The sequence below is a fragment of the Miniopterus schreibersii genome (genome assembly GCF_964146895.1).
Source record: "Miniopterus schreibersii genome assembly, chromosome: 10".
Classification (NCBI taxonomy): domain Eukaryota; kingdom Metazoa; phylum Chordata; class Mammalia; order Chiroptera; family Miniopteridae; genus Miniopterus; species Miniopterus schreibersii.
In genome coordinates, this window is record NC_138110.1 from 1,158,857 (window position 1) to 1,184,374 (window position 25,518).

Below are 25,518 nucleotides of genomic sequence, written 5' to 3' on the forward strand. Positions count from 1 at the left end.
AGGTGAAAGTGTTTCCAGGCACACCTCTCTGTGCCCTCCCCCCCTCAGCGGACCACCTGCTGGGGGAGAGGAACACTGCTTTTAGCTTTAGGGCTCTCCCGCCTTGTAGGTAAGATGCCTGAATGGGAGAGGCACTGTGGTTTTGTATGTTAAATGACACTTCACATTTGTTGTAGGACATCCTTTACTTATACACAGCCTCTGTAACAACACTTGGCTCCCGTGAAAATGGGGGTGAGAGTGGCTGTGGAATAATGCAAGTCTCTCGTGGCATGACTCCAGGAGACCACAGCAAGGCACAGGGATTTTACAGCAGTGCCCCCAGTCCAGCACAGATGTACTTGGCGCCCAAAGAGACAATGTGGATATAAAAGCAGTAGAGTGGCCAATGGGGTGGGGGTGGGGGCTGGATTCTTAACAGCTACAGGACCTGGGGACTTGGGGGAAGCAGTCCCCGAAGTTTCCAGCAGGGATAACTGGCACTTTATATCCTACTGTCCTGGGAAGTGACATATGTGCCTGGGCCTCTGTGAGCCCACACCTGAGAGGGAGCGCTTGTGCATGCACACACCGCACATCTGGGAAGGGAAGGGCTCTGTCCAGGAACCTGCCCCAGTACTGCATTGGGCCTTTAGCAGTAGCCAAACTTGTTCTACAGGGCAGATTTCTTAATGAGATCAAGAACCTGGACAGGTCAGAGGATCACTAAGGCCCAGTGGTGGCCTTGTCTTAGGAACACTGGTCTCCCAGGATGTAGGATTTGGACGATTCCTTGAACAATGTTTGAAACCATGTTTTCTTGTTCACTGAGAGGAAAGAGGCAGCTGGCTCTGTCCACTCAGGGTGCTGTGACAAAATATTGCAGACTAGGGCTTACACACAACACAGGTTTATTTCTCATTGCTCTGGAGGCTGCAGGCCCAAGATCTGGGTGTCATTGTGGATGCATCATGGTGAAGCCTCTTTGGTGGCAGATGCGGATCTCACTGTCTCCTCACAGGGTGGCAAGTTCTCTGGGGTCCTGTTTATCAGGGCAATGATCCCACTCATGGGGCTTCACCCTCGTGACCTAAGCACCTCCCGAAGGCCCCCACCTCCTTGTACCATTCATTGCCTTGAGCACTGTGTGTCCATGTGAATTTGGGGAAAGCGGCACAAACACGCAGACCACAGCAGGAACCCATTCAAGGTAGCACTTTAGGAGACTGTCTGGACCGTTAAATAGAGAGCAGTGAGACTTCAGTTGTATTAACTCATGTGGCTGTTCTGATTCCTGACTCATTTAGATAGTTGCCTGCCGAGGTCACAAGCCTGTGTTTTGCACCAGAACCAGGTAGAGAGAAACCAGAGCACCCACCTTTCCCCCATCCTGCAGAGGGTTCTGAACGATAAGGTTGGCTTTTGTCTCTGCACATCTGTGAAGCAAAAGTACCTGAGCAGGGTTGTTTCCGGATCTCTCTCTATACCTCTTGAGAAATTTGCTGTGTTCTGGACACCCTGGCTTCATCAAAATAGTTATAGTAATGACAGTGTTGTTTGTAAGTTGCAAAACTTGGAGCGAGCTCTCTGAAGAGTTAAATGTAATTTGTACAGTTGAGCCTCCTAGTTACTTTGTGGCCCAAACCTGTATGCTCATGTTCTGTGGATGAGCGAGTGTTGCAACTGCAGACCTATAGGGGTCGATGGCAGCAGAGCTGCCTGTGGACTGAGGGCAGCCACTACCAATGCCTGGAGAATGGTATGCTCTCAGGATATCCTGCATGGTTGGAATTTCTGAGCATATTCTCATTAGTGACTCCCCCATTAATATAAATTGAATTGTGAGAGTCAAAGAGTTAAATATTCTGATTCAGCAGAGTCCAAATTAGTGAGGTTATGATGTAGCTTTTGGATGTAATTTCTGACTGGCGGGTCAGAATTATTTCAAAATTAAATGGTTGGTTTTGAATATTGTCCTGGGGAATATGAGGTTTGGAGAAACATGGTTTTGCCACCAGGTAGGACATCCGCACTGGATGTGCTCTTTGAGAAGAAATGGTTGTGCTGTGAGAGTAGGAACCACGTTGTGGTTGGATAGCATATTGAAGGTGACTTAGGGCCATGGGTCTCGTCACTGTATTGAACTGCACCCCTCGAAACAGGCCTCCAGTGTGCTCTGTGGTGTGGGGCTGTCGGCTTCACCATGGTCATAGTCTCCCACCACTGATATTCGTAGTTTGTTTTGTAAGTAACGCGTTACATTTTAGAAGGGTACTTCTGGTTTTGTTTTTAAGAAATTCACTTCTGGCAGCTTAACATTTTGAAGAAGTGGAGAATGAAAGACAGAGTGAGGGTTGTTTTAGAACAGTTTTGTGGAAGGAAGTGTTGAGTCCCTCCTGATACTGAAGCCCAGGTGTGTGAGAGTGCTGGGCATGGATGTGGTGTGTTCTTAAGCCGATAGAAATGCCTTGTTACAGGAGCCTGTCCCTGGAGGTCCCCAAACCCTTCTGGGGACAAGAGGTCAAAACTCTTTACACTATGATAGTTGGCGTTGTCGGCCTTCCCCATTGAGTTGACATTTGCACCGGTGGTGGTGCAGAAGCAAATTGGGTTGGTGATACAAAACCCTACTGTGTGCTCTCCACCTCTACACTGGTCACTTAAAATGCACCAGCTTCCCTTCATGTCTTTGATGAAGCAGTAAAGATTATTTTATTCAATCTTAGCCATTAGTGTACATTTTCCTCATGCTCCCTGTGATAACGTGGCGAGGTGTGTTCTTATACTAATAGAAATGCCTTGTTACAGGAGTCTGTCCCCGGGTCCCTGGCAGGGTGCTCTTGGGACCTGAGCCATCTGTTCTTGAAAGGACAACTGAGAGGCTGCAGTTTTCAGACTGGTTTTTGGCAGGCATTTTCTTGAAGATGAAGGATGTGAGTCTCAAGGGAAAAACTGGCAGTATTTGTTGCTAACGATAAAATTCTAGCTTTCAAACAAGTATTAGAATTTTGAAAAGCTTCTATGTGCCATTGTGAGCTTGATGGCTTACCAGTGACAGTAGCCGTCTGAGGAGACAGGTGCCAGCATTAGCACGTGTGTGTCCTCCGTGTCATCTGATGGAACGTGCTGCACTTGGATTTGTGTGAACTAGTGATCCAGAATACCATATGGTTTCTGTTTCCCTGTTGCAGCTAATGTGACACTGCAACTCATCAAAGCTTGGTGTGGAGTAGCAAAGAACACCCACAGTTACCTGGAAACTTTCTTGTTTTAATTTTGGAAATAACCAGGTATTCCACAAAAACAGAAGCTCTTTGAGGTCTTCAGTTTTTAGGAGTGTAAAGAGGCCTTGGAACCCAAAAGTTGGAGAGTTGCCTTTCAAGGACCTTGAAGGTACTGGATCCCTTTCAGCCATTGGGGTTGCCCTGCCAGGTGCATACTCCATGGTTTAACAACAGTTGAGATTTTTAAACCTATGATTTCATAGCATCATTCCTACCTTGGCTTAGCAGGGGAGGGAGCAGTTTTCAATTGAGAAAAATCTTGCACTTAGAAATGTAGAAAGATAATTTTAAGTTCTTTCAGTACATTTGATGGTCGTCTGCGGTGTTTTTCACTTTACCAGTTTCAGGGATGCCTGCCTTTTTTCCTTGGGGAAAGTTGTTAATTACTATGATGTGAATGCAGGTTTTGCAACCCTTTTCCTCGTGGTGTAAAGGGTTATACACTTAATCTAAGTTGTGTTAGGAACTTAGCACTTAATTATGCGTGTTTTTTCTTTGGTCTTTGTATCCATGTTTTGTATCATGAGCTGAAATTTCATATTAGAGTTTCTGTGTTGAAGAAATTATGAAAAGAAGTCAATTTTGCGAATGTAAAAAAGTCCAAATAAATGAAACAAACTGACTAAAATGCGGTGTGTTTTGAATATGGACTTTATCTCATGCCACTCATTATAAGTTAAACTAGGTTTTTTTCTTTTCCGATGAAATTTTCAGCACTTAAATACAGACATATGTTTGTCTTTCAGAGTAACATAAATTGAAAGTTTTTTTTTCATTCCTGAGAATATCTTAAATTTTGTTCTTGGGGTTGTGGAATATACAAATAAGGTTTAGTTCCAGTTTCTTCTGAGAAGTAAAGTTTCTGAACCATTGAAGCCTTGTTTTGAGACGGGTTTGCCACATTCAAGAGATTTGGTGGCTGTGATGACAGATTTGGTTAATGGGGTGAAATGGTCACTGTCGCTTTAAAAGGAATGGGCATCAGAATGTTTGTCTTTGTTCTGAGGTCACTAAGGCTACCACAGTTACACAGAGGCAGTTGGAGTGAGGCTAGGAGAAAGCGAGGTAAGGTGGGTCCTCTGGGCTCTGGACGAGACTGAAATGTGTCAAAAGATCAGTGCTTAGGGCTCCTCAGGGAACAAAGGCAGGTTGGGTTTAGTGAGACTCAGACTAGGTGAGGCCCTTAGTTTGAAAGAGGGTGTAGGAGGAAAGATGTTTTTAATACACATAGGTGACTTGTAACATGTTGATGCTCAATCATAAAGTCTTTTAAAATCTTTCTCAGGTTTTTTAACTAAAATGATGGCATAGGTACAGTATTAAGAATTTTTAAATAATTACATTTATTTCATTTTGCTGTTCAGCCTTTTCACTTTTTTGTTGTTGTTGTTAGTCCTCACCAGAGGACTTTTTCCCATTGATCTTTAGAGAGAGTGGAAGGGGAGAGGAGAGAATCATAGATGTGAGAGAGGCACTTTGATTGGTTGTCTCCCACATGTGCCCTTGACTGGTAATCGAACCCACAACCCTTCCATGCACAACCGATGCTCTTAACCACTTAGCGCAACACTGTCCAGGGCCCTTTTCACATTTTGTTTCTCTGTTGGGTTTTATTGAACTGGGTTTGTTTCAGAAATTGGATCGTGATTGGGAAGCAGCTGATGCCTGATTACTGGTTGTGGAAACCTTCCATCTTATCCTGCCAGGACCTGTTCTGTTATTACCAGCTTCCTCCCTGCCTTTCTTGGTCCCTGTGTGATCACAATATTTTCTCTAAAAGTCCTTGAAGGAAGGGGACTGTTTTTCGTGTGGTTTTTGTTGCTTAATTTTTGGTTTTTAATGTAGTTTAATTTATAGTTACTCAAGATCTATAAACCATCTTCTTACTTTCTTCTAGGAGCTCACTCATGCGAGCGGTCTCACAATAATCTGCGTAGTTGTCAGTGAGCAGTAACTGGCGGCAGCAGTGTTTGAGGCCTGGCTGTTTGCTTGGACCAAGTGCTTGCAACGGCAAGGCTCTCTGTTGTATTCAGGACTTCCCAGAAGTGTCCAAGCTTTCAGGGCAGGTAACGTATCAGTAGTGTTAAATTTGAACAGCAAAACCTTCAGTTTGAAGTTGTGATTTATGTTTCTAAAGGGCATTATAAGTAAAGAAAGTGATATGATGTAACATTCATATCTGTTTGAAACATTCTAAACTTGAGCCGAAAAGTGTTTTAGGTGAATGTGGAATAATATGTTACTTCTTTTTACCTTTTCTAACCTTTTACTTGTGCGCATTCAATTGAAAAAGATAACTTTTACAGGTTTTTTTGGTGCCCATATTCAGCATACAAAAAATATAAAAGATTTCACAAGTAAAACACTTTAGTTCAAACTGGAAAAAATAACAATTTGATTCAGAGCATATATTTTCCTGTTGGTTGTTTTATTAGTGCATAGACCTTGAGGTAGTATGTTCTCTCTGTGGTGAAGTGTACTTTGCAGAGAATTCTTCCTGCGGAAAACTGTCCACACTGCATTGGGAATGGGGCTCATTTCCCAGCCCTGCAGGAGCTTTTGTGGGGCTCAGTCACAGACCTTCTGAGATGGAGGGACTGTGGCTACCTGCACATCAGTCCTCTCACACTGTGTCTTTGATAAAATTAAGACTGTTGTATGAAATGAGGGCTTGGCCTTTTTTTTTTTAAACAGCTGTTTGCTCTATGCTTTGCTGCTTTTTTTTTTTTTTTTTAATATACGTTTTTATTGATTTCAGGGAGAGGGAGAGATAGATAGAAACATCAATGATGAGAGAGTCATTGATCGGCTGCCTCTTGCACGCCCCACACTGGGGATCAAACCCACAACCCAGGCATGTGCCCTGACTGGGAATTGAACCGCAATCTCCTGGATCCTGGGTCAACGCTCAACTGCTGGGCCACGCCTAGCCCGGCTTGACTGTCTTTCAAGATGGCTGTCAGGTTTGCTGCAAGTTGATTTGCAAGAGTAGAACACTTATCCTAAAAGTCAGATTTCTAGGTTGGGATGGGCAAACAGTTGTAACTAGTGTGGTTAGTAACAGCTCTAACACATATACTGTGCAAGGGTCTCAGCCCTGTTTTGGGGGAGCATGAGTGGTGTTTCTCACATTTGAGCTCACAACATTATGACATCAGAACTGCTTCTTGAATGCAAGCAGTTAGTGTGACTTGCTCAAGGTCACCAGCCAGAGCACTCTGTGTTGGAAGCACTGTAAGCACCCCAGTTTAGTTCAGCTGGAACCAGAGAGGTGGCACACATGCTGATGTCACAGCCACTCTAGCAAGCTTCTGAGTGGTTGGAAGCATGAGGCCAAGTTCCACAGTGAAGAGTGTGCGAAGCTGGACAGGAAACGGAGTGACAGCACTTAGTGCGAAGTAGAAAGGAGTCGTGTTGCGTAAGGTTTTGAATTTTGTGTATCTTATGTTTTGAAGGTCTTCATTCTGTACCAGTCCTTCCCCTAGGATGGAACATGGCGTAAAGTCTGAATCATCACGAGCATTTACATGTGATTGAAGCCTGGACAGCTCGGAAAATAATTCTCAAGGTATGTACTGTATTCTTTGGGTTTTATCATTTCAAACAAGAGTCACGGTTTCACAAACATGACCCTTCAATAATCTATTAGTAGGAAAGAGAGAAAGGTAAAATAGGAAGAATAAGTACACATTAAAGCTTTTGCCAAGGTCAGTATTTCCTGTGTCCCAGTTATATGTTGCTACGTAACAACTATCCCCAGAACTCACCCTTCTGTATCTATTGAGTCGGTGCTCAGGAGCCTGAGCAGAACCCAGCTGGGCTGTGGTGCAGGTCCAGCACACATCCTCTCCATATATACTCTCCAGCCAGGTGGTGGACTTCTTGCGTGGCAGCTCAGGGCTCCGAAGCCCAGGACTGGCACAGCGTCCACTGTGCCCTGCGGGCAGAGTTGGCCTGATTTGGGGAGATGGCAGCCATCTCCTGTCCACTGCAGCAAACACTGTTCTGGTCTTGTCCTTATTGCCCAGGACTGAGGCCCATTTGATATTTACCCACTATCTGTTTTATTCGATCTTGTCCTAAGCAGTTAAATGGCAAAGTTGCAGATCTGCTAGCTGTTTTTTTCGTTCTTTCTAATATTAGATATGTAACAATTTGAGTTTTGTTCAAGAATCACCTCAAATGTCATGTATCACACTTTAGGAAACTGGTCAAAATGACTTGCTTTTAAGAGCCATCTTCACTGGTCGTGGATAGGAAGTCATTCCTTTCCTGAGTGGTCACGTGGGTGGTCTCCCTCCTGTGGGATGAAGGCCATGCTCCTCTAGCTCAGTGGCTCACTGCTCACTCACCAAGGAATGTGGCCTCGTTAACGTTGGTCATGGTTTGGTTGCATTTCCCCATTAGGTATGGATGAGAAAGGTGACCAGAGCAATGAGGAAGCCCCCAAGGTCATCAAACCCACCAGTAAAGAGTTTAGGAAAACGTGGGGGTTTCGAAGGACCACCATTGCTAAACGAGAGGGCACTGGGGACGCGGAGTTAGACTCTGTGGATCAGCAGCCCCAGCAGCAGCAGAGCCTTTCCTTGCGACGCAGTGGGAGGCAGCCGAAGCGGACTGAGAGGGTGGAGGAGTTTCTCACGACGGTCCGGCGTAGAGGGAGGAAGACTGTGCCTGTCTCCCCTGAGGACCCCAGTGAGCCAACCTCCTGCCCAGTCACAGATGTCGAAACTGCTTCTGAGGGGAGCGTCGAGAGCACCTCTGACAGTAAAAGTGGGCCCAAGGTTGGCCCCGCTGGCAGTAAGGGACTACCAGCCTCATCTGCAAAGGCCAAAGGAGGTGATGGTGAGGACGACACCTCTGATAGTGACAGTGATGGGTTGACCTTGAAAGAACTTCAGAATCGCCTGCGAAGAAAGCGAGAGCAAGAGCCAGCTGATCGGCCCCTGAAAGGTGTCCAGAGTCGCCTGAAGAAGAAGCGTCGGGAGGAGGACCTGACAGAAACTGTGGACATGGAGGTGGCCGATGCTGTGGAGAGCTCATCTCCCAGCCAGCAAGAGCCCGCAGCTGAGCAGGCAGCGAGCGATGACAGAGAGAGGAAGTCAGAAGGGCGGGCGGCCCAGGGGGTCAAAGAGGAGGACCCTGGAGGCTCGGTCAAGCACAAGCCTGAGTGTGAGGTGTACGACCCCAACGCTCTGTATTGCATATGTCGTCAGCCTCACAACAACAGGTAGGTTATGGGCGAGGAGAATGCTGGCTGCCCCGGGTTTCAGGGAAATCCACGTGAGAAAGCAGCTGGGGAGTCTTCCATCCGATTTGATTTAGGGTTACAGAGCTGGGCTGAATGAGCAACTTGTGCTGTTGAAAAAGATGAACAAGTCATTGTCAAAAAGGTACTCTGGAGCCACACACTGCATGCACTGTGGTTGCCACTGGCTGCTCAGGGCTCTTCACCACCTCGGTCACACCAGCCACATGCAGCCAGCAGTGTGTGTGCAAGGCAGCACAGACTGAAACATCGCTCTCATCCCAGAGCTTGCTCTCGGGTAGCGCTGCTCTGGTGGCATTAGGAACCACTGTCTGGTTCGTTGGGTGGGAGGGGGACGTTGCTCTTGTGGCGATGGTACTGAAGTATTGGGGGATGGTCAGGAGGCCTTTAGCTCACTTAAAACGCTCTACTCAAAACAAAATTACATGAACTTGCTTGATTGTTAAGAGAAGGGTATACCGTGTTCTTTATCCTGTCTCTCTACTTTTCTGTATGTTTGCATTTTTTTTAAGTGTTGAAACCAACTTGACTTACTAATATGTCTAAAATTGAGTCTTATCTTTATTTTCCATTCCTGGTTATTTTCTAATTTCAGGTTTATGATTTGCTGTGACCGATGTGAAGAATGGTTTCATGGCGATTGTGTGGGCATTTCTGAGGCTCGAGGGCGGCTCCTGGAGAGGAACGGGGAGGATTATATCTGCCCCAACTGCACCATCCTGCAGGTGCAGGACGAGCCTAACTCAGAAACCACTGACCAGCAGGAAGCGAGACTGCGACCTGCAGACGCCGACGGCACAGACTGTACAAGTATCGGGACCATAGAGCAGAAATCCAGCGAAGACCAAGGGATAAAGGGGAGAATTGAGAAGGCTGCGAACCCGAGTGGCAAGAAAAAACTGAAAATATTCCAGCCTGTGAGTATTCAGTGATGGAGGGTGACCTTACAGATCTGACTTCTGCCTGCAAGCATTGAGACCCAGAAGCTGCTTTCTTTTGGAAAATTTTAGGCTTCCCCAGAAGCAGCGTCGTGTCTGGTGAGGGTGGGCTGGTAGGAAAGTAGCCGTGGTCTGTACTTTGCAGGGCCCCCCTCGTGGGACTCTGTGTCCAGCTCCTGGACTGTTACTGTTGATTCAACATTTTCCTTAAATGGACTCATTTGTTAAAAATAAGCCTTTCCCTAAGTGTTATTAATGGAGCTGCATGTAACATACAGTCATCTTGGAGTTACTGAAGTGAGTGTGCTCTTGTCTCCCTGGGACACAGCACACGTGTGCCGCCCCCCCCCCCCCCCCAATACCCTTAATCCCCTCAGCACTTCTACTGAAGAACTTAGCCTTCACTATGACAGGCTGCTTTGGGCCCCTTCCCTTTCCCAGACTTTGTAGTAGCCAATCGCACCACATCAGTGATAGGAGCAGCTCCTGTCTTGTTTTTGGCAGCATGTACCTGTGTTGTCTCACTGACCAAGGTCCACTGTTTATCAGGGTTGACGGTGGAAGCTCTGGTTCCTCTTTGAGTGGTAATGCCTCATGCCAACTTTCCCAAAGGAACCTGGCTGATATTTGATGAAGTTGGTCATGTGATGATGCACACTGCCAGCATTACCTCTCCTCCTGGGTGCTTCCTGTGCTTGCCGATGGGCCATAGTTCATGTGGCCCCAAAGTTTCCAGGTCTTCCTTAGTCTGGATGGCTTATTGGTAGCCAAGATGCAAGAGAACAAGAACAAGTGGTCTTGAACCTGCCTCACTGGAGATGCTGAGGGTGGTGGTGGCGGCTCTCCAGTGGCTACCTGGGGTGATAAATGACCTCAGCCAGGATGACCCCCAGCCCAGTGTCTGTGGCTCCTATCACACCTGCCTGTGCCAGCTCTGTTTACTCTGTTCTCCTTCCCAGCTGGTTTTCAGGCCCCTTCAGAGCTGTGATTCTTTGTCATGTTTCCCAAGGATGTCAGCTTCTGCTGGAGAGCCATCTTGGGCTCTCATGATTGCTCTACTCAGGGCATGTTTCCACTCCCAGACTCCTGCGTCCCAGCCACCCTTGACCGGCTGCCCCTGGTGTGGTCAGCTGGAGGTGGCCATGTCAAAAGGTGTCTCTGCCTTAACACCTGCATTGTGTTTGGAAAGGGGGGGCGGCACTGGAGCATTTAGTATAGCACCAGCATGAGGTCTTTGCTGCTACTCAGTGGAAATGTGATACTGTTAACATCTGTAGTCATTAGAAAGCGTTAACAGAAATGTAAGCTTGTGGGAAAGTGATCTTAATTTCGTGTCTTTAGTGTGTTTGAGACTACTTATGTTTGAATTTAATCTTGAGTGAAACTTGGATTCAATGAAGGAAAAACAATTGTCTTTACTTAATGTGAGACGTAAGATTTTGCTCAAGTACGTCTGAGGGATGTGTTTGTGTGTTTGGTCTTGACCATCAGACCTACTCTAATGATGAACAGAGGCTCTGTCTCAGCTCGTGGTGCATCAGGTTCCTAGCTGTGCCACAACTGCAGACTTAGCTAAAAAGCACACTTCTTAGCTCAGTTTCCATGGGTCAGAAATGGGCCTGGCTAAGCCAGGCCCTCTGCTCAGGGTTGTCCTATGCTGTACTCCAGGAGGCCAGAATCTCAGGCTAGGTGGGTAAAGATCTACTTCCAGAAGCTTTCACTTCTATGAAGGTGTCCTATGCTGTTTTAGTGGCATGCTTATATTAAAAAGGTATTTGTTTATCTGAGATTCAAACCTAATTGGGTGTCCAGGATTTCACGTGCACCCTCACCCTTAGAGCCCAGCTACGGGTGGCCCTCACAGTAATTCATGTGCTTTGAGTAAACAAAAGATAAGTTTTTACTCACATTCAAAATCCTGTTAGCGTCTCTTGATTACAAAGTGTCTTCAGTACTAAAAATAGTGGTTTTACAAAGTACCTTAACTGCTGGAATTGCTAAGTCTGAAGTCATCTGTTCTGTTTTGCAGATTGCAGAGGCTCCTGCTGCTGCAAAGTGTATTGGGCCGGGGTGCTTGAGTGTGGCGCAGCCCGACTCTGTCTACTGCAGCAGTGACTGCATTCTGAAACACGCTGCCGCCACCATGAAGTTCCTGAGTGCGGGGAAGGAACCCAAACCCAAACCCAAAGAAAAGATCAAGACCAAACCAGAAAAGCTCATTCTTCCCAAATGTAGTGTTCAGGTAAGTTGACAACCCCTCATTTGAACAGTTGAAGTGTAAGCGTATCCATGTTCCAGGCTTGTTTGTAGCCTGTACGGGACAGCAGCATAGTAAGTCAGGTGCTGTCCCCTCCTATTTTCTGGTCTTTTTGTCAGAGTTACCAGTGAGCATATATTCTCACGTTTTCTTTTTTAATCCTCATCTGAGGATATTTTTTTCCATTACTTTTCAGAGAAAGCAGAAGGGGGTGGGGGGGTGGGGGGGACAGAGAGAAATAGACTGGTTGCCTTCTGCACGTGCCCTGACAGGACAGGGAGTGAACCCGAAACCAAGGTACTAACCTTTGACTGGGAATTGAGTCCATGACCTTTCTGTGTGAAGGCCAACACACCAGCCAGGGCTATTCTCACGTTTTCTTTTCTCTGCCTTCTAGCTGAGGGATTGACTTAATATGGATGCAGTAAAGCAAACCCAAGCAGCTGGCTGCTGTCCCTAAGCCAGCAATCTCCCAAGAAGTATTGGTGACTATTGGAACCAATTGGGAAGCGAAGTCACAGCCAGCCAACGGGTGGGGGGTGGGCTCTGAGGCAAGCCTGTCTTACTGTGAACCTGGCTCTCAGATGGCCTGGCTTTGAAACACGTGTGTGCTTCAGGAATCACAAGCACTTGCCTTCTACTTGAAGGCCCTCCTCAAGTTCACTCAGGTTGGCATGGCTGTGGGATGACTCCCATTGCACTTGTGACAAACAAGCCTAATGGAGAGTTTTCTTGGCGTATTTAAATGTGTATTTAGCCTTAAGATAGCCTAATGTTTAAGGCTGGTAATTTTGAGCCAGAACTGCTGTGCCCAGTAAGAGTGACCCTGCAGGATGCCTGATGGAGAGCACGGAGTGTGGGGACCCTGGACTTGTTGCCCAGAGTTGCCCTTCTCCCTGCAGTGTTGTGGGCACATTCTCACAGAAGCCATTCCCAGTTGGCTCTTGCCTCCTTTCACCACCTGTTCAGCGGGCTTGCTCTGTGTTACCCTTGCCACCTCGCACCTCAGCAGGATGACAGGTTATTCTGTGTTGGGCCTCACGTCTCTCAGAGGTTGAAGCCCATTCCTGCCATTACGGTGGAATGCTGAGGGGGCAGCTGGTGGCAAGTGCTGCTGAGGCCTGGTGCTGAGCAGGTGGGCCCAGGCGCACAGGGTGGGGAGGGGGCTTGAAGTGACCCTGAGCATGTCCTTACCTTCACTGAGAAGGGAAGTTAGCGAAGGTTGACTTTTGACCCCCTTAATGATTGGAGTTTTACTGATTATTCAGGCAGGCATTAAAGTCTCTTCTGTGCACAAGAGACCTGCTCCAGACAAGAGAGAGAACACTGTGAAGAAGGCAGTGGTGGCCCCTGCTCGGAGTGAGGTCCTTGTGAAGGAAACAACTTGCGAGAGCAGCACGCCGTCCTGGGCGAGCGACCACAATTACAATGCAGTAAAGCCAGAACAGACTGCTGCCCTGTGGCCGTCACTGTTGTATAAATGTATGTATCACCTAGGGGTGGCCTCCGGACCCTTTCCCGTCTTTCTGGACGGCCTTCCACTTGGGACTGTCCAGAACTAGGAGGTTTAGCCAAGCTTAGTGCTGCACCTCCAGGGATGGAAGCAAATACCCAGGAGCCCCATGGGCTCGCCCTTTGTCTGTTTTCCACAAAGCCCTACAAACCTCAGTGTTCAGTGTGGCACCTGGTGGTCGAGGTCTAATCTTTTTCATTATCAGGCACTGGTAAGTATTTGGTATTGTTGCCAAGAAAGCCCAATGAACAGGTACACTTGCCTGGCACTCCAAGTTCACCACCATCTATATGACAGGTACATTATATCACAGCCCTGTTAGCTGTACAGTTTTCCACACTGCCCTTTAGCATGTGTGGTCATCATTTCCTTTGTATGTTGGGAGCTCTTTTTGCAAATTAGTGTTGCACGGATAGTGACAACTGAAGTACAATTTCTGAGTGGAGAGAAATGTTTCATATTCAGTGCACATACTACACATCCACAGAAACACACACTCCAGGTCTGAAGGCAATGCACTGAGCTTCTTGTGTCCCAGGTAAGTGGGTAAGGTGTCTCCTAAAGCAGACTGCCACGAGTGGCTGGCCTCCGGACTTCTCTGGGCGCTGCTGGCCCTCCCCCAAATGAGGGATTCAAAGTATTGCCAATCAGTCTTTGAAATCCCAGATTTATGCAGCAGTTTTATTTGTTTATGCAGCAGTCTTTTATTTTTTCAGACTAACTTTCAAAAATTAAATTGATCTTAAGGGCACGTCGTATTTTATTACTAAGATGATTTTTACTTCGTTTTTATTTGTGCTGTCTTTCATACTGTTTTATACCTTTTTTTAAAAGCACCGAAAGGTTAACAAGCCCTGAATTCCAAGGTTATAGCAGTGTACTGCCTTCTCCCTTTAGTCCTCTGTCAATGATCACCGAGGGAAGGTGCTTGGAGGTTGGTGCTGTGGACTAGTGTAGTTAGAAAATGTGTAACTAAATACTCACTTTGAGAATGTAAATGGCCCAAGACCTAATTGCAAACTAATACTAGATTTTTTATTATTTTAGGAATAAGTTGTTAAATACAGTTAATCACTTGTATTAAAATGAGTTTGATACACTTTAGGTTGTTTAAGAATTTCATGCTAACCACACGTCTCAAATTTTCATTAAGTTGTAGCACCTCTACACAGTGGCACTTTTACAGAGGCCGTGAACATACTTAAAAACATGCATCACTTAAGCGTGAATGGGTTGTGGGTGGTGGCTCTGGAGTCCACTGTAACTGCTCTAAGTGGGTTACAGGCTGCAACAGACTCAGGAAACCCAGGCACAGCTGCCAAGGCCCTGGGGACTGATTTCCGTCTGTTGACTAGAGCTGGAAAGCTGCCCTGAGGTGCCATGTGCGAAGTTGTGGGGACTCGATGGCTCTCTCCCTGGACATGAATCCCACTGTGATCTTCAGGGAAGAGAGGAATGGGGGAGGGTCCACCAGGGGGCGATTCCTCTGCTCACAGACTGGGTTTTCTTGTCTCCACCTCTCTCCACATCAGCTCCTCCCTGAGACGGGCTTCAGTTGACAGAAAGTTGAAACTAATGGCTGACCCTTCTTCCTAGCACACTGACACCTCAAAATTAAAACTGATGGATATCCAGAATTGATCAAATGCATAGGGGACATTTTTTGAGCTAGTTACTTTTGATCATTTTTTTTTTGTTGTCCCCGAAATGTCATCTTCCCAAAAGATGATTGGGAGGGAACAGTAAGAGGGTCATTGGTAAAAATACCAACTTCAGCCCTGGTGAGTAGCCGTTGTGTCTCTACCTCTGACCAAGAGAGCATCCTTTCACAGTTGTGATAGTGGGACAGTGGCAGAGCGCAGTGCACACACAGAACCCTATGTCCCCACAAGGACCCCTGCCTGGGCCCCTGCAGAGTGGGCTTTTCTGGGTTGGGGTGGTGAGATTCAGGGTGCTGCTGATGCTGGGACACTGGCCTGGATACATGGACCCTCCTTCAGCCCAGAGAGCCAATATGCTGCTCCTGGCCGCACCCTGGGCTTCTCTCTTTCCCAGTCCCTGGTGCTGACCTTGGGTTGTGGATACAGAGACAATTGTCAGTGAACATGGTGGGGGGCCTTCTGTTAAACTGCGTAGAAGCTCTTTCCTCCTCCTCATGAAAGTATCAGTAGGTCCTTCGTGTTCTCAGGATAATGCGATTAACATAGACTCATTCCTGATTAATTTTTTAAATTGCTTTTGAGGTTTTCTGTACTTGTGGAAACAATTGTTTTTTAAATTTCTCCCCCAAATCAGTCATGTTTGTGCTTTTATAGTTTTATTTTTTTTCTTCATTTCCACTATTGATTCACTTCCCATTACTGTTAAGGCACAGAGAGAGATTAACTTTTTTTTTATTCTTTTCCCTAAAATGCCCCATTATTAGAAAGAATGTGGACATGGAATTGTGGTATTCATAGTCATAGGCATAGTTTCTAGTATTTTGGACTCCTTAAATGGCTCATCAGATGACTTAAAACACTGGGGATCTGAACAAATTTTGACTGAAATGTGAGATTTCTACAGTTTCATCTAGCTTTGAGTATTAAAATGGAAAACCCTAAGAGAACCAGGACACCCGAGTCTGGATGGTTTGTTGAACATGTTGCCCAGATACAGCCTTGCCCCCCCCCCCCCCCCACTCCATTTGTGGCCACGCAGATCGTCCATGAGCTGTGGAGAAGTGGATGGAGAACACGGACTCTCACGAGGGTGACTAATGGTGTGGGCTCCAGGAGCACATTTCACAAATCATCAGAGGAAACAAGTTTCCTGTAATATGTGGGGATCCTAGAACCCAAGCATATTTTGTAGACATTTAAGGCGGGGGTGGGGGGGTCTTGTGTTTTATCAGCTGCGTGAGCCATTCTTACCTGTCTCTTCCAAGATTGTCAATTTGCAATAAAATGTGGCTGGGGGTAAACCAGACTTCGTACGTACGAACCAACCCCCAACCCCCACCCCACCCCAATTAGAGGAAAAACCAAAGCTTGTACTAATGAAGGATTTAGTTTGACAAATTTTTAATGCTCTCCATACAGGTGTAATTTTCTTGGTTGTCAGTGACATTCTTTTGGTATTTTAAAGTGTTGTACTTTTCACAACATTAAAATAGCCAACTGTTTAGGAAATTAGGTTGGGGAATGGTTTCACATGTACATAAACATTTGAGATGAAACACCTCAGCAGCACCCTGTGCTGCAGCCCCTGGGGAGAGAGGGAGGGCTAGAAGTTTTCAGCTCAGGATAGGTCCTGCTTCCTTCACCTACTCTTCAGTGACCTTCATGTGACCTTGTGGAGCTCTGGGTCTACTCTGATACAGTTTGAAGATTAATGCTCTGGAAAGTCCCTCTGGTGGCATCATCAGTGTCAGAGTCCAAGGTCCCCTCTCAAGATGCTGCAGGTCTTCCACTGCGCTGCACAAGTTTCGGGTGTATGTGTATCGAGTTGTAAAATAATAATCTTGATCTTTGTGCATGGCACAAAACCATGCACGTAGTTATGTTCTTAGCTTCTGAGAATTAAAGAAGTGAACTTAGAAGACGGATAAGAAGTTTTGCCACTTTCATTTGTTTAAATGAAAGTTAGAGCAACTCTCATTGCGCAGGTGGACCCGGAGGAGCTCGGCAGGAAGAGAGCCAAGGTAACTTGCTGCCTAGCTGCTGCATATGCACGGCCACCCGCCCAGCCATCCAGGTGCCCAGCCACCTGGGTGCCACCCATGTGACCCTTTGTGACCTGGAGTTCATGGGGAGGGTCTAAGGCCCCTAGCCCCCATCGTGTTGGTTGAAGTAGTAAACAATTTGGGCACAAATGTTGGTGAGACTGTAACCTTACTGAAGTGAAGAGACTGCCTGGCGACAGTCAGTGCTAGATGGTGGGAAAGCAGCAGCTGTGCTTCCCAGGCCACTGCACTGGGAGTGTCTGCCCTTCCCCTTGAGTGACATGCCGGCTCCCACGAGGCCTTAATCACATTTTTCTAGTGCTCGTGATGGTGACTAATTGGGCCGGTCCTTTCGTATGCCACCTACTAACCCAATGTGAATTTTCAAAACACTTAAAACGGAGAAGGGCATTGACCTCCAGAGATCAGAACTTGGGTTTTGCAAGTTTCTTATGGAGAGTTCCATGTACCTCTCCATTTGCGGTGTAAATCACCCAAGTACGACATCCAACAGGTTATAAGTTTTGTGAGGCCCAGGCCGCAGCTGTTCAGACCTCGTTAGAGGTGTCCCTGTGGCCCAGAGCCTCCAGTCCACAGCGTGTGGAGGCGCTGTCCTGGGCGTTGCTGTTCTCTAACAAGTGAAGCCGTGCTGTCGAGTAACTCCAAATACTGAAGCAAGTGGACGAGAGCAGGGCGCTTTCTCGCCGCTGTTACCTTGATTCTTCACCGGGAAGGAGGAGTAGGAGACAGCTGCAGTGAGAAACTCCATTCATTGTACACGGGTCCTACCGAGCTGAACAGAACTGATGTCCCAATGAACAGAATTCACACCCACACTTTCTCCAGTGTCCTTGTTACAGTGATCCCTTACAGTGTCTGACTGCTGAGCAGATGTGGGACCCAGTGGGTGGTGATGGTGTGGAGTCCTCCAGTCAGTGGGCAGCTCCAGGGAGGGGACAACCCTGCAAGGGCCTCCAGTCACTCCTCTGCACCTGCCATGTGGTTGGTTCACTGACACACCACTTGCTCACTTGATTTCTTTGGCTTTTATAGCAAATCATTAAGCAGGCCCACCTCAGGCATCGGTGTGACTCATATTTGGGATTTTTTTTGAGTAAACTGGCACATAGGATAGGACAAGGTGGAAAGCAATATGCAATTCCTCTGAGGGCTTCTCAGCAGGTGCTGTGCCTGTGCAGGGTTGTCCTGTGACACCCGTACGTAGGTGTGGGTGTTGTGGGCTGTGCTGGCTGGGTGTACCCCCATATTTACTCCCAGTCCTGCTATAACTTCTTTGAGCATCTGCACAACCTACACCCGGGACACGGCAGCAGTACTGGTGGAGACCTGTGTCCTCCAGTCTTCACTGAGGGCCACCAGTGCCACCCAGTGGCCAGCGATGCGGTAGCATCAAGGCACCACAGCCTGCCTTGCTGTGTGACAAGGCCCCTCACTTTATGCTTACTGGGAAATGAGCCAATTGGAGAGTTGCTGATTGCGGGTCCCTGGGAACGCTAGCCTACTTAGTTCTACACTAGGCCTCGTCCCAACCTTCTGTTCCCATTGCCAACGTGGCCAGCAGGCAGAAACAGCCTGGAGCAGTGGCCAGGCCCATAGGGCAGCTTTGTCTCCTACAGTGCTAAGGTGTTGCAGGCTCCCCAAGTCAGCCTGGCCTGGAGCTCAGCAACAAACAGGCCCTGGGTGTGGGAGCTAAAGGCACCTTAGCTGCCAGGATGGCCCAGGCTGACACCCGTGGCACCTCTGCCCGCACTGCAGTGACTGCCGGTGCTGCCAGCTATGCCACTGCAGATGAGCAGGGAGTTGAGCAGCTCATGGGGGCGTCTGTTTCCTCTGAAGCCACCCCAGCATGGGATGTGCTGCTGCTTTTCTAGAATGGGTTCTTGTTACCAAGTTATTCCCTACCCTTCCAAAAAGGTATACCCAAGAAGTGAATTTTGGGCGAAGGTTTTACAAATTCGATTTTAGCTCTACTCAATAGTGTTTCTGTCATTGTGAGAACATTCCAGCACTGCTCCGGGGCCACTGTCCAGAATGTCCCAAATCCAGCTTTTAGTGGGGCCACATGTGCCAGCGTGTAGCAGTTGCTACATGGAAGTTTTTGCGTGTTTGTCTCTTCAAAGTAGAAGAGGGGCATGGCCAACTTGCTGTTGGAGTGCACCAGTTTCAGACAATAAATTGTACCAACTTATACCCTGGGAGGGCAGATAAGGGATAGTGAAGGTTGACTTTTAAGAGGCAAAGGCAACTACTACTATGAAGTAGTATGCTGGTTAAGGAAAGTCATCCCCTGCTTTTTAAATAGATTGGTGTGTGTACTGTTACCGCTCTTAGGTAACAGGTCATATTAATAGTGTGTTGAGAATGTCCTAAATGTAACCTCTTGATAGGCTTTCCCTAAATGAGGGAAAAAACACCAGTTTGTTAGGCGTCCTCTCAAGGTTTTTGGAAGTACCGTAGGCCAGCTCTTTAGAGTTATTTAAAAGTGCGCTACTAAAATACTCAGCAAGGTTTGTGTTTGTAAAAAGCAGTGACTGAACTGGTTTCAGGTCCTAGTTTTAATCGTCAGCAGTTCATTCCTCCATGACTGCCAATGGTTGGCTTCCTTGCCTGGTGCTCAGTCACCTCCCTCTGCCAGCCCAGCGCCTTGACACTCAGGCAGCACTGGCTCCTCGCTGTGCACCAGCCCCTCCCCCTGCCGCTTCCCCTGCAGTGAAGGTGCTGCAGACCTCAGCCACATCCGGAGCTGGTAAAAATGAATTCCCAAGTGCTGACCTACAGTAACTCCTTAGGTATGCGGACTTGATCTGATGAAGTAATACATGTAGAAATGGTGCTTTTTCTTTGTACCTGATGTCCCCTTTCTCACTTTGTCAGACTTTTGGAGTGTGCTTTATTTAGAAACTCAGCTCCCAAAAGAATGAAGCCTTTAGACATGTGCCTTGGTGGCAGTGGACATGGGTAATGACAAGCAGGGTGGGTGGAGAAGCTGGCTAGCTTAGGCCTGGGGACCCCAGTGAGCTTGGGGGTCTGGTGCACAGGCCACCTTAGGCAGGGGTGGGCAGGGGATATAAGGGCTTTGAGAGGAAATAGATTTAAAGTCAGAATTGATGGACACAAAGGACTAACACTGTCCTAACTTTTGGGTCCAGTGCTGCTGCTGTGCACAAACTAAAATTGGGTGATTTCATTCATACTACTAAGTAGAAGAAACTTGAGGTCCCTGCGTGATTTTGGGAAAGCTCATTGCTGAACTGGCCTCTCACCTGCTGCTGCAGAAGGGACATCCCCGAGGGTGTCGGCTCTGGCCCTCTGCCAAGGTGGCCACGGCTAGTGGTTGTGTCTGTGCAGGGCCCTGGAGCTGTGAACACCCTGGGAGGGCCGCATCTGTAAACAGGGTCTCACCCCTCTCACCAGATTTCGAACTTTCTCCCTGGTTTGCTGTTAGGATGAGCCCTGGTGGCTGGCTGGTGATTGATTTTTAACCCCTGGGTAAAATTGATGGGTCACTGTAGCATATACTGACACTCCGCCCCCACTGGGTATCTGGGAGTCTGAGAGCTCACTGCTGCACAGGTAGTTTGAGAGAAACCCACACCTATGGAGGTACCTTCTCTGTCGGTTCCATGTGTGATCTGGTTAGTGTCCTGGCTCAATCATTGGGCCCACCTGTTCCCACCATTCTGTGCCGCATGTGGAACAAGGCCCATCTGTAGGCATACCAGCTGACTGGTCAGCCGCACGCCCCTGGGACAGGGACTGCAGCACCTGTCTTAGAATTGTCTTCTTTACCTAAGACCTTAATTCTGAGGGCCTGACAGGATTAATACAATCAGTCCTTTAGCGTGCTCTCTATTTATTAATCCTCACCTGAGGATATTTTTTTTCCACTGCTTTTCAGAGGGGGGGAGGGAAGGAGGGGGGGAGAGAGAAAGAGATACATCAGTGTGAGAGAGAGACATCAACTGGTTGTCTTCCACCTGTGCCCTGACGGGGCTGGGGAACAAACCCACAACCCAAGTGTATGTGCGCTTGACTGAAAAACCGGAGACCCTTCAGTGTGCAGGCTGGTGTTCTAACCATTTAGCCACACCAGCCAGGGCTGCCATGCTCTCTTTTTAAAGAAAAAGTACTATCAAAATTTTTGTACAAGTTGAAGGGTTTTGATGATGATTTTAGCTTTTTACAATTCCTGTTTGGGTTAACAGTGCTAATTTATGGTCTTAACCATAAATTGACTACAACTCTCAGTTGTAAATCGGAATGTTTGTTTATATCAGCATAATCTGTTCTTGTCACCTCAGTATAAGAGTGATTGGTTTTCCTCATGTTACAGGTTTCTGCTAACTTTCTGTGTTAACAGCATCATATTGACTTGTACAAAAGAATGATGAACGCCTGTGGGTGACCCCCCTCTTGCTAGTCCTTGTGGGCTGGGAGGGTTCTGTGACCATCCTGAAGAGATTTTTTTAAAGTCATGTTTACAAAGAAATTGCACTTGAATTCTTAGTGAAAGTGCTCTTCTGAATCAACCTGTTTTTGATGTGAGATTTGCCCTTCTGTTTTCAAGCTTAGCTAATGATTTCAGTCAAACTTTTGATTAGAGTTTGTTGGTTGAAGTAACAGGTTCAATGTGATAATACAGTAAAGCATTTATTCCTGAAATAAAGTGCTTTGGTCATGATCATAAATATTGGCAAAGGCCTAAATTACACTCCTTTTCTGAATTTGATAATGACTTTAAAAACCCTTTTCCCTAATGTCTCATACAATAAGGCCCTGTAAGCTCCCCCCCCCCCCTTAGTTTTCATATTTAGTATGGTTTTAAGGTAAATACTTCTTCTGGTATGTTTTCTTTGTATTGGTTTCAGGTGTACGGCTTAGTGGTTACACAATCATGTACTTTACCTAGTGTTCCCAGTACCCCAAATGGGGCCTGGTAAGCTTTCGCTAGTTTGAGGCTGAGTGTGCTTTTCACGTCACACGACGGCGCACGTACATGCCCTCCTGCCTCAGTAATGCTGTGTGTCCTTTGCAGCCACGAAGGAGGACCAGGAAGTGGAGAACACAGTGGCTGCAGTGCCGAAGAAAGCGGCTGCTCTGGGCCCCGCCGTGGGCAGCAGACAGCCTTCAGCCCGGAATCTCCTTCCAAAGAAATCACCTCCTTTCTCAAATGTGGCTAAACAGGCCATCAAGAAGTTGCCCTCAGGCTTCAAGGGCACCATACCCAAGAGGCCATGGCCTTCAGCTGCTCCCTCGGGCAGTGGTCCCGCCACTAAGCAGGCAGGGCTGGTGCCTGGTACCACCACATCTGCTTCCAAAAAGCTGCCAGGCTCTACTGCCTCAGTGGGAACCACCAGGAAGCCCATGGTGACCTCTGTCCCCTTGGCCTCTCCAGCCTCGGGACGCCTGGGGACTTCAGGCACCGCCCCATCACAGCCAAATTCACAGATTCGGCAAAATATAAGGCGCTCCTTGAAGGAGATTTTGTGGAAAAGGTGGGCTGTTCTGCTTGGTTATCTATTAAAGTGGATTTCTGCTGTTGAAGGCCTAACTGCAAGTGCAGAGCTTTACACACAGTTCTGTCCCTTCCAGAGCCAGTGACAGCGATGACCTCATGATGACAGAGAATGAGGTCGGGAAGGTTGCTCTCCACATCGAGAAAGAGATGTTCAACCTGTTCCATGTCACTGACAATCGCTACAAGAGCAAATACCGCAGCATCATGTTCAACCTCAAGGACCCCAAGAACCAGGTGTGTGCCTGTGGTTCAGGGCTGGGCTTCCTGCTGAGAGGGCACTCGTGCTCTGGGCTCTAGCTGAGTGTCACATGATTAAAGCTAACTGGCATTTTTGTTCCCTTTGCTGCTGGCTATAAGTGTGGGGAAAATAGTGATGCTTCCGTCCTTCCTTCCCTCCCTCAGCTGCAGCTCTGAAACTCACTGGCTCCCTGAAGTCCGTCTTTAGCTCTCCAGATTTGTCTCTTCTAAACCTCGCTGTAAAATTGCTTTCTCATCATTTCATTGGCTCCAGAATAAAAGTTCAAATCCTTTATGGTAGTATGTGGGTATCTCCATATTTGGGATGTTTCAGACAACCTTTTTGGCCTTACTGTCATTCCCCATTAGCTGAACGAGCCTGTCCGCATGGGTTTCCTTAGATTAACTCTGCTGCGCACACTGTTGGGACAGGTGCTGTGCACACCTGGGCTGGGGGCACTCAGTGCTCACAGCAGCCGTGGGTGGGAAGTGGTTTTCCCACAGATTGGAGTGGGCTGGCTGCCAGCCTGGTGTGGGCCCTGCTGCCTGCGCTGGGCTCATAATTGCCCGCCTCTTCTCACCCTCTTGAACTCCCACCTTTGCCCAGAAGCAGGGTGAATGGGAAGTTCTGATTTCCCATCTTGCCTATTAACACCCTGGCAGAAGAGGTCTCTTCTCACCTTTATTCCTAACACCACATTCTGGAGTTGATCTAATTTTTCTCTGAGGTCTCTTTAGCAGTTGGTGCAGCATGGGCCTTGGGTCAGCTCTGTGGCCCCAGTGCCGATGTTTTCTGGGCGCTTAGGGGGATGCACACCTTGAGACCCCTGCTGCGCTGTGTCTGGTTGGGCCTGTGTCACCTGCCTCTGGGCAGGGACTTCACCTACTGCTTTTCTCCAGCCTCTTCTTGGATATTACAGTCACTCAACTGTTTGAACCAGTGAATGAAAGATGTTTGTTCACAGGGTCTCTTCCATCGTGTTCTGCGTGAAGAAATCTCTTTGGCCAAACTTGTAAGAATGAAGCCAGAAGAACTTGTGTCTAAAGAGCTTTCCACATGGAAAGAGAGGCCGACAAAACCTGTGAGTGCTGGGGAGTTGCTGCCAGAGGCATGAGCGGCTGGACTTCCCCAGAAGTAAATGTCACACTATGGCAGGAGGAAGCCCTCTAAGGCTGTGTCTTTTCTCCTAGATGATGGAGTCCAGAGTGAGATTGCATCAGGAAAGTAAAAAGACTGCCGTCAGGCAGGAGGCCATTCCGGACATGGAAGACTCACCCCCCGTGTCAGACTCGGATGTAAGCATTGTGATTCCCAGGGTTATGCAGTCACTTTGTCTCCAGGGCTTGTACTTGGGTTCCTATTTTGATTCCGACTGGAAAGCAGTGACCCACGCAGTGTCCCTTCGTTTCCTCTCAGGAGCAGGAATCGGTACGCGCTGTCCCTGAGAAAAGCGCTGTGCCTCCTCTGGATGTCTTCAGCAGCATGTTGAAGGACACAACTGGCCAGCACCGTGCCCACCTCTTTGATCTGAACTGCAAGATTTGTACAGGTGAGCAGGTGGGGGAGGCTTTTGTTTAAAGTGACTGACCCTTCTATGGCAATTGCATTGGGCCCAAGTTTAAAAAGTGACACAGGCCTGGCCACCATGGCTCAGCGGTTGAGCATCGACCTAGGATCCAAGAGATTGCAGATCCAAGAGGGCACCTGCCCGGGTTGCGGGCTTGATCCCTGGTGGGGGCGTGCAGGAGGCAGCTAATCAATGACTCTCATTATTGATGTTTCTCTCTCTCCCTCTCAGTCTCCCTTCTTCTCTCTGAAATCAATAAAGATATATTTTAAAAATAAAATAATAAAGTGATATGGCCAGGGGATGGTCTTTGGGAGCTTGTGAAGTCTGCTCCTGCCTTTAGAGCACCTTTATCCTTGAAAAATGGCTGTCTACTCAGGCAGGTTGTGCCCTCAAGGGCGTCAAGACTCTCACCAAGGCCTTTCTCCTGTGTGCTTCAGGTCAGGTTCCATCATCAGAAGATGAACCAGCTCCGAAAAGACAAAAATTGTCAGCTCTTGCTAAGAAAGAAGAGTCAAAGTCCAAGTCTGACAGCTCTGCCTCTGAGCCAGTTCTTAGCCCAGCGGATGAGGTGGTGCCAGAAACTCCACCCGAAAACACCTCTGAGCCAGACCCAGAGAGCGTGTCCCAGACTCCCTGGGAGAGGAAATACTTTCCCGGGGCTCCAGGAGATGGCCACATTGAGCCCTCCGCCCTGGAAGGTCCTTCCTGCCCAACCTCCTGTGGGGGCCCGGTGCTCACCACTGTCACCATGTCTGGCCGAGACCCCAGGACCGCACAGAGCGTGGCAAGCACAGTCATGACCCCCGCAGCAGCCGTCCCAGACAGCACCCTACTGGTGGAGCCACAACAAGACAACCTAAAGCCTGCTGCGACCCCTGTGCTAGTGCCCAAGTCCATACTAGCCAAGCCATCCTCATCTCCTGAGCCCAGATACTTGCTGTCAGTCCCACCATCCCCAAGCATCAGGTGCGGTCCCCATATGTATTTTACTTGTAGATTAACAGGAGGATCAGGAAGAGCGATTCATTGCTCAGCTCTGCAATTACCCAGAAACACACGGTTACTCTGGAGGGGGTGTAAAGTGTTTTACATGGCCCACATTTAGGGCACCTAACACCATTTAGAAGTATAGAAGTATAAATCTTGACAACGTAAATTTGAATTTATGGCATCTGGTTTTATGGCCTATTCAATTTGTTTTTCTTTGACCAGAATGTCTATTTATAAT

At 47.7% G+C, this 25,518-nt stretch overlaps 1 protein-coding gene and 1 pseudogene across 8 annotated transcripts in view; one reads left to right on the forward strand and one right to left on the reverse strand.

The window, feature by feature from the left end:
- Positions 1-25,518, forward strand: part of DIDO1 (death inducer-obliterator 1) — a 59,082-nt gene that overhangs the window by 14,566 nt on the left and 18,998 nt on the right. For 4 of the 7 annotated variants that reach the window (XM_081149771.1, XM_081149772.1, XM_081149770.1 and 1 more), the window contains exons 2-13: positions 5,161-5,329; positions 6,719-6,831; positions 7,671-8,493; positions 9,128-9,449; positions 11,500-11,712; positions 12,996-13,209; positions 22,000-22,459; positions 22,557-22,716; positions 23,685-23,801; positions 23,911-24,015; positions 24,137-24,269; positions 24,728-25,256. In XM_081149771.1, the coding sequence (XP_081005897.1) occupies positions 7,673-8,493; positions 9,128-9,449; positions 11,500-11,712; positions 12,996-13,209; positions 22,000-22,459; positions 22,557-22,716; positions 23,685-23,801; positions 23,911-24,015; positions 24,137-24,269; positions 24,728-25,256 (3,074 nt within the window). In that variant the 5' untranslated portion in view covers positions 5,161-5,329; positions 6,719-6,831; positions 7,671-7,672. Of the gene's footprint in view, positions 1-5,160; positions 5,330-6,718; positions 6,832-7,670; positions 8,494-9,127; positions 9,450-11,499; positions 11,713-12,995; positions 14,345-21,999; positions 22,460-22,556; positions 22,717-23,684; positions 23,802-23,910; positions 24,016-24,136; positions 24,270-24,727; positions 25,257-25,518 lie in introns of those variants that run through there. The other 3 variants (XM_081149775.1, XM_081149774.1, XM_081149776.1) reach the window with 3 other exon arrangements.
- On the reverse strand, positions 9,723-11,483 carry LOC308562509 (large ribosomal subunit protein uL15 pseudogene; annotated as a pseudogene). Its single transcript has 2 exons — positions 11,451-11,483; positions 9,723-10,325 (listed from the first exon to the last, which is right to left on the reverse strand). The product of its transcript is annotated as a large ribosomal subunit protein uL15 pseudogene (transcript).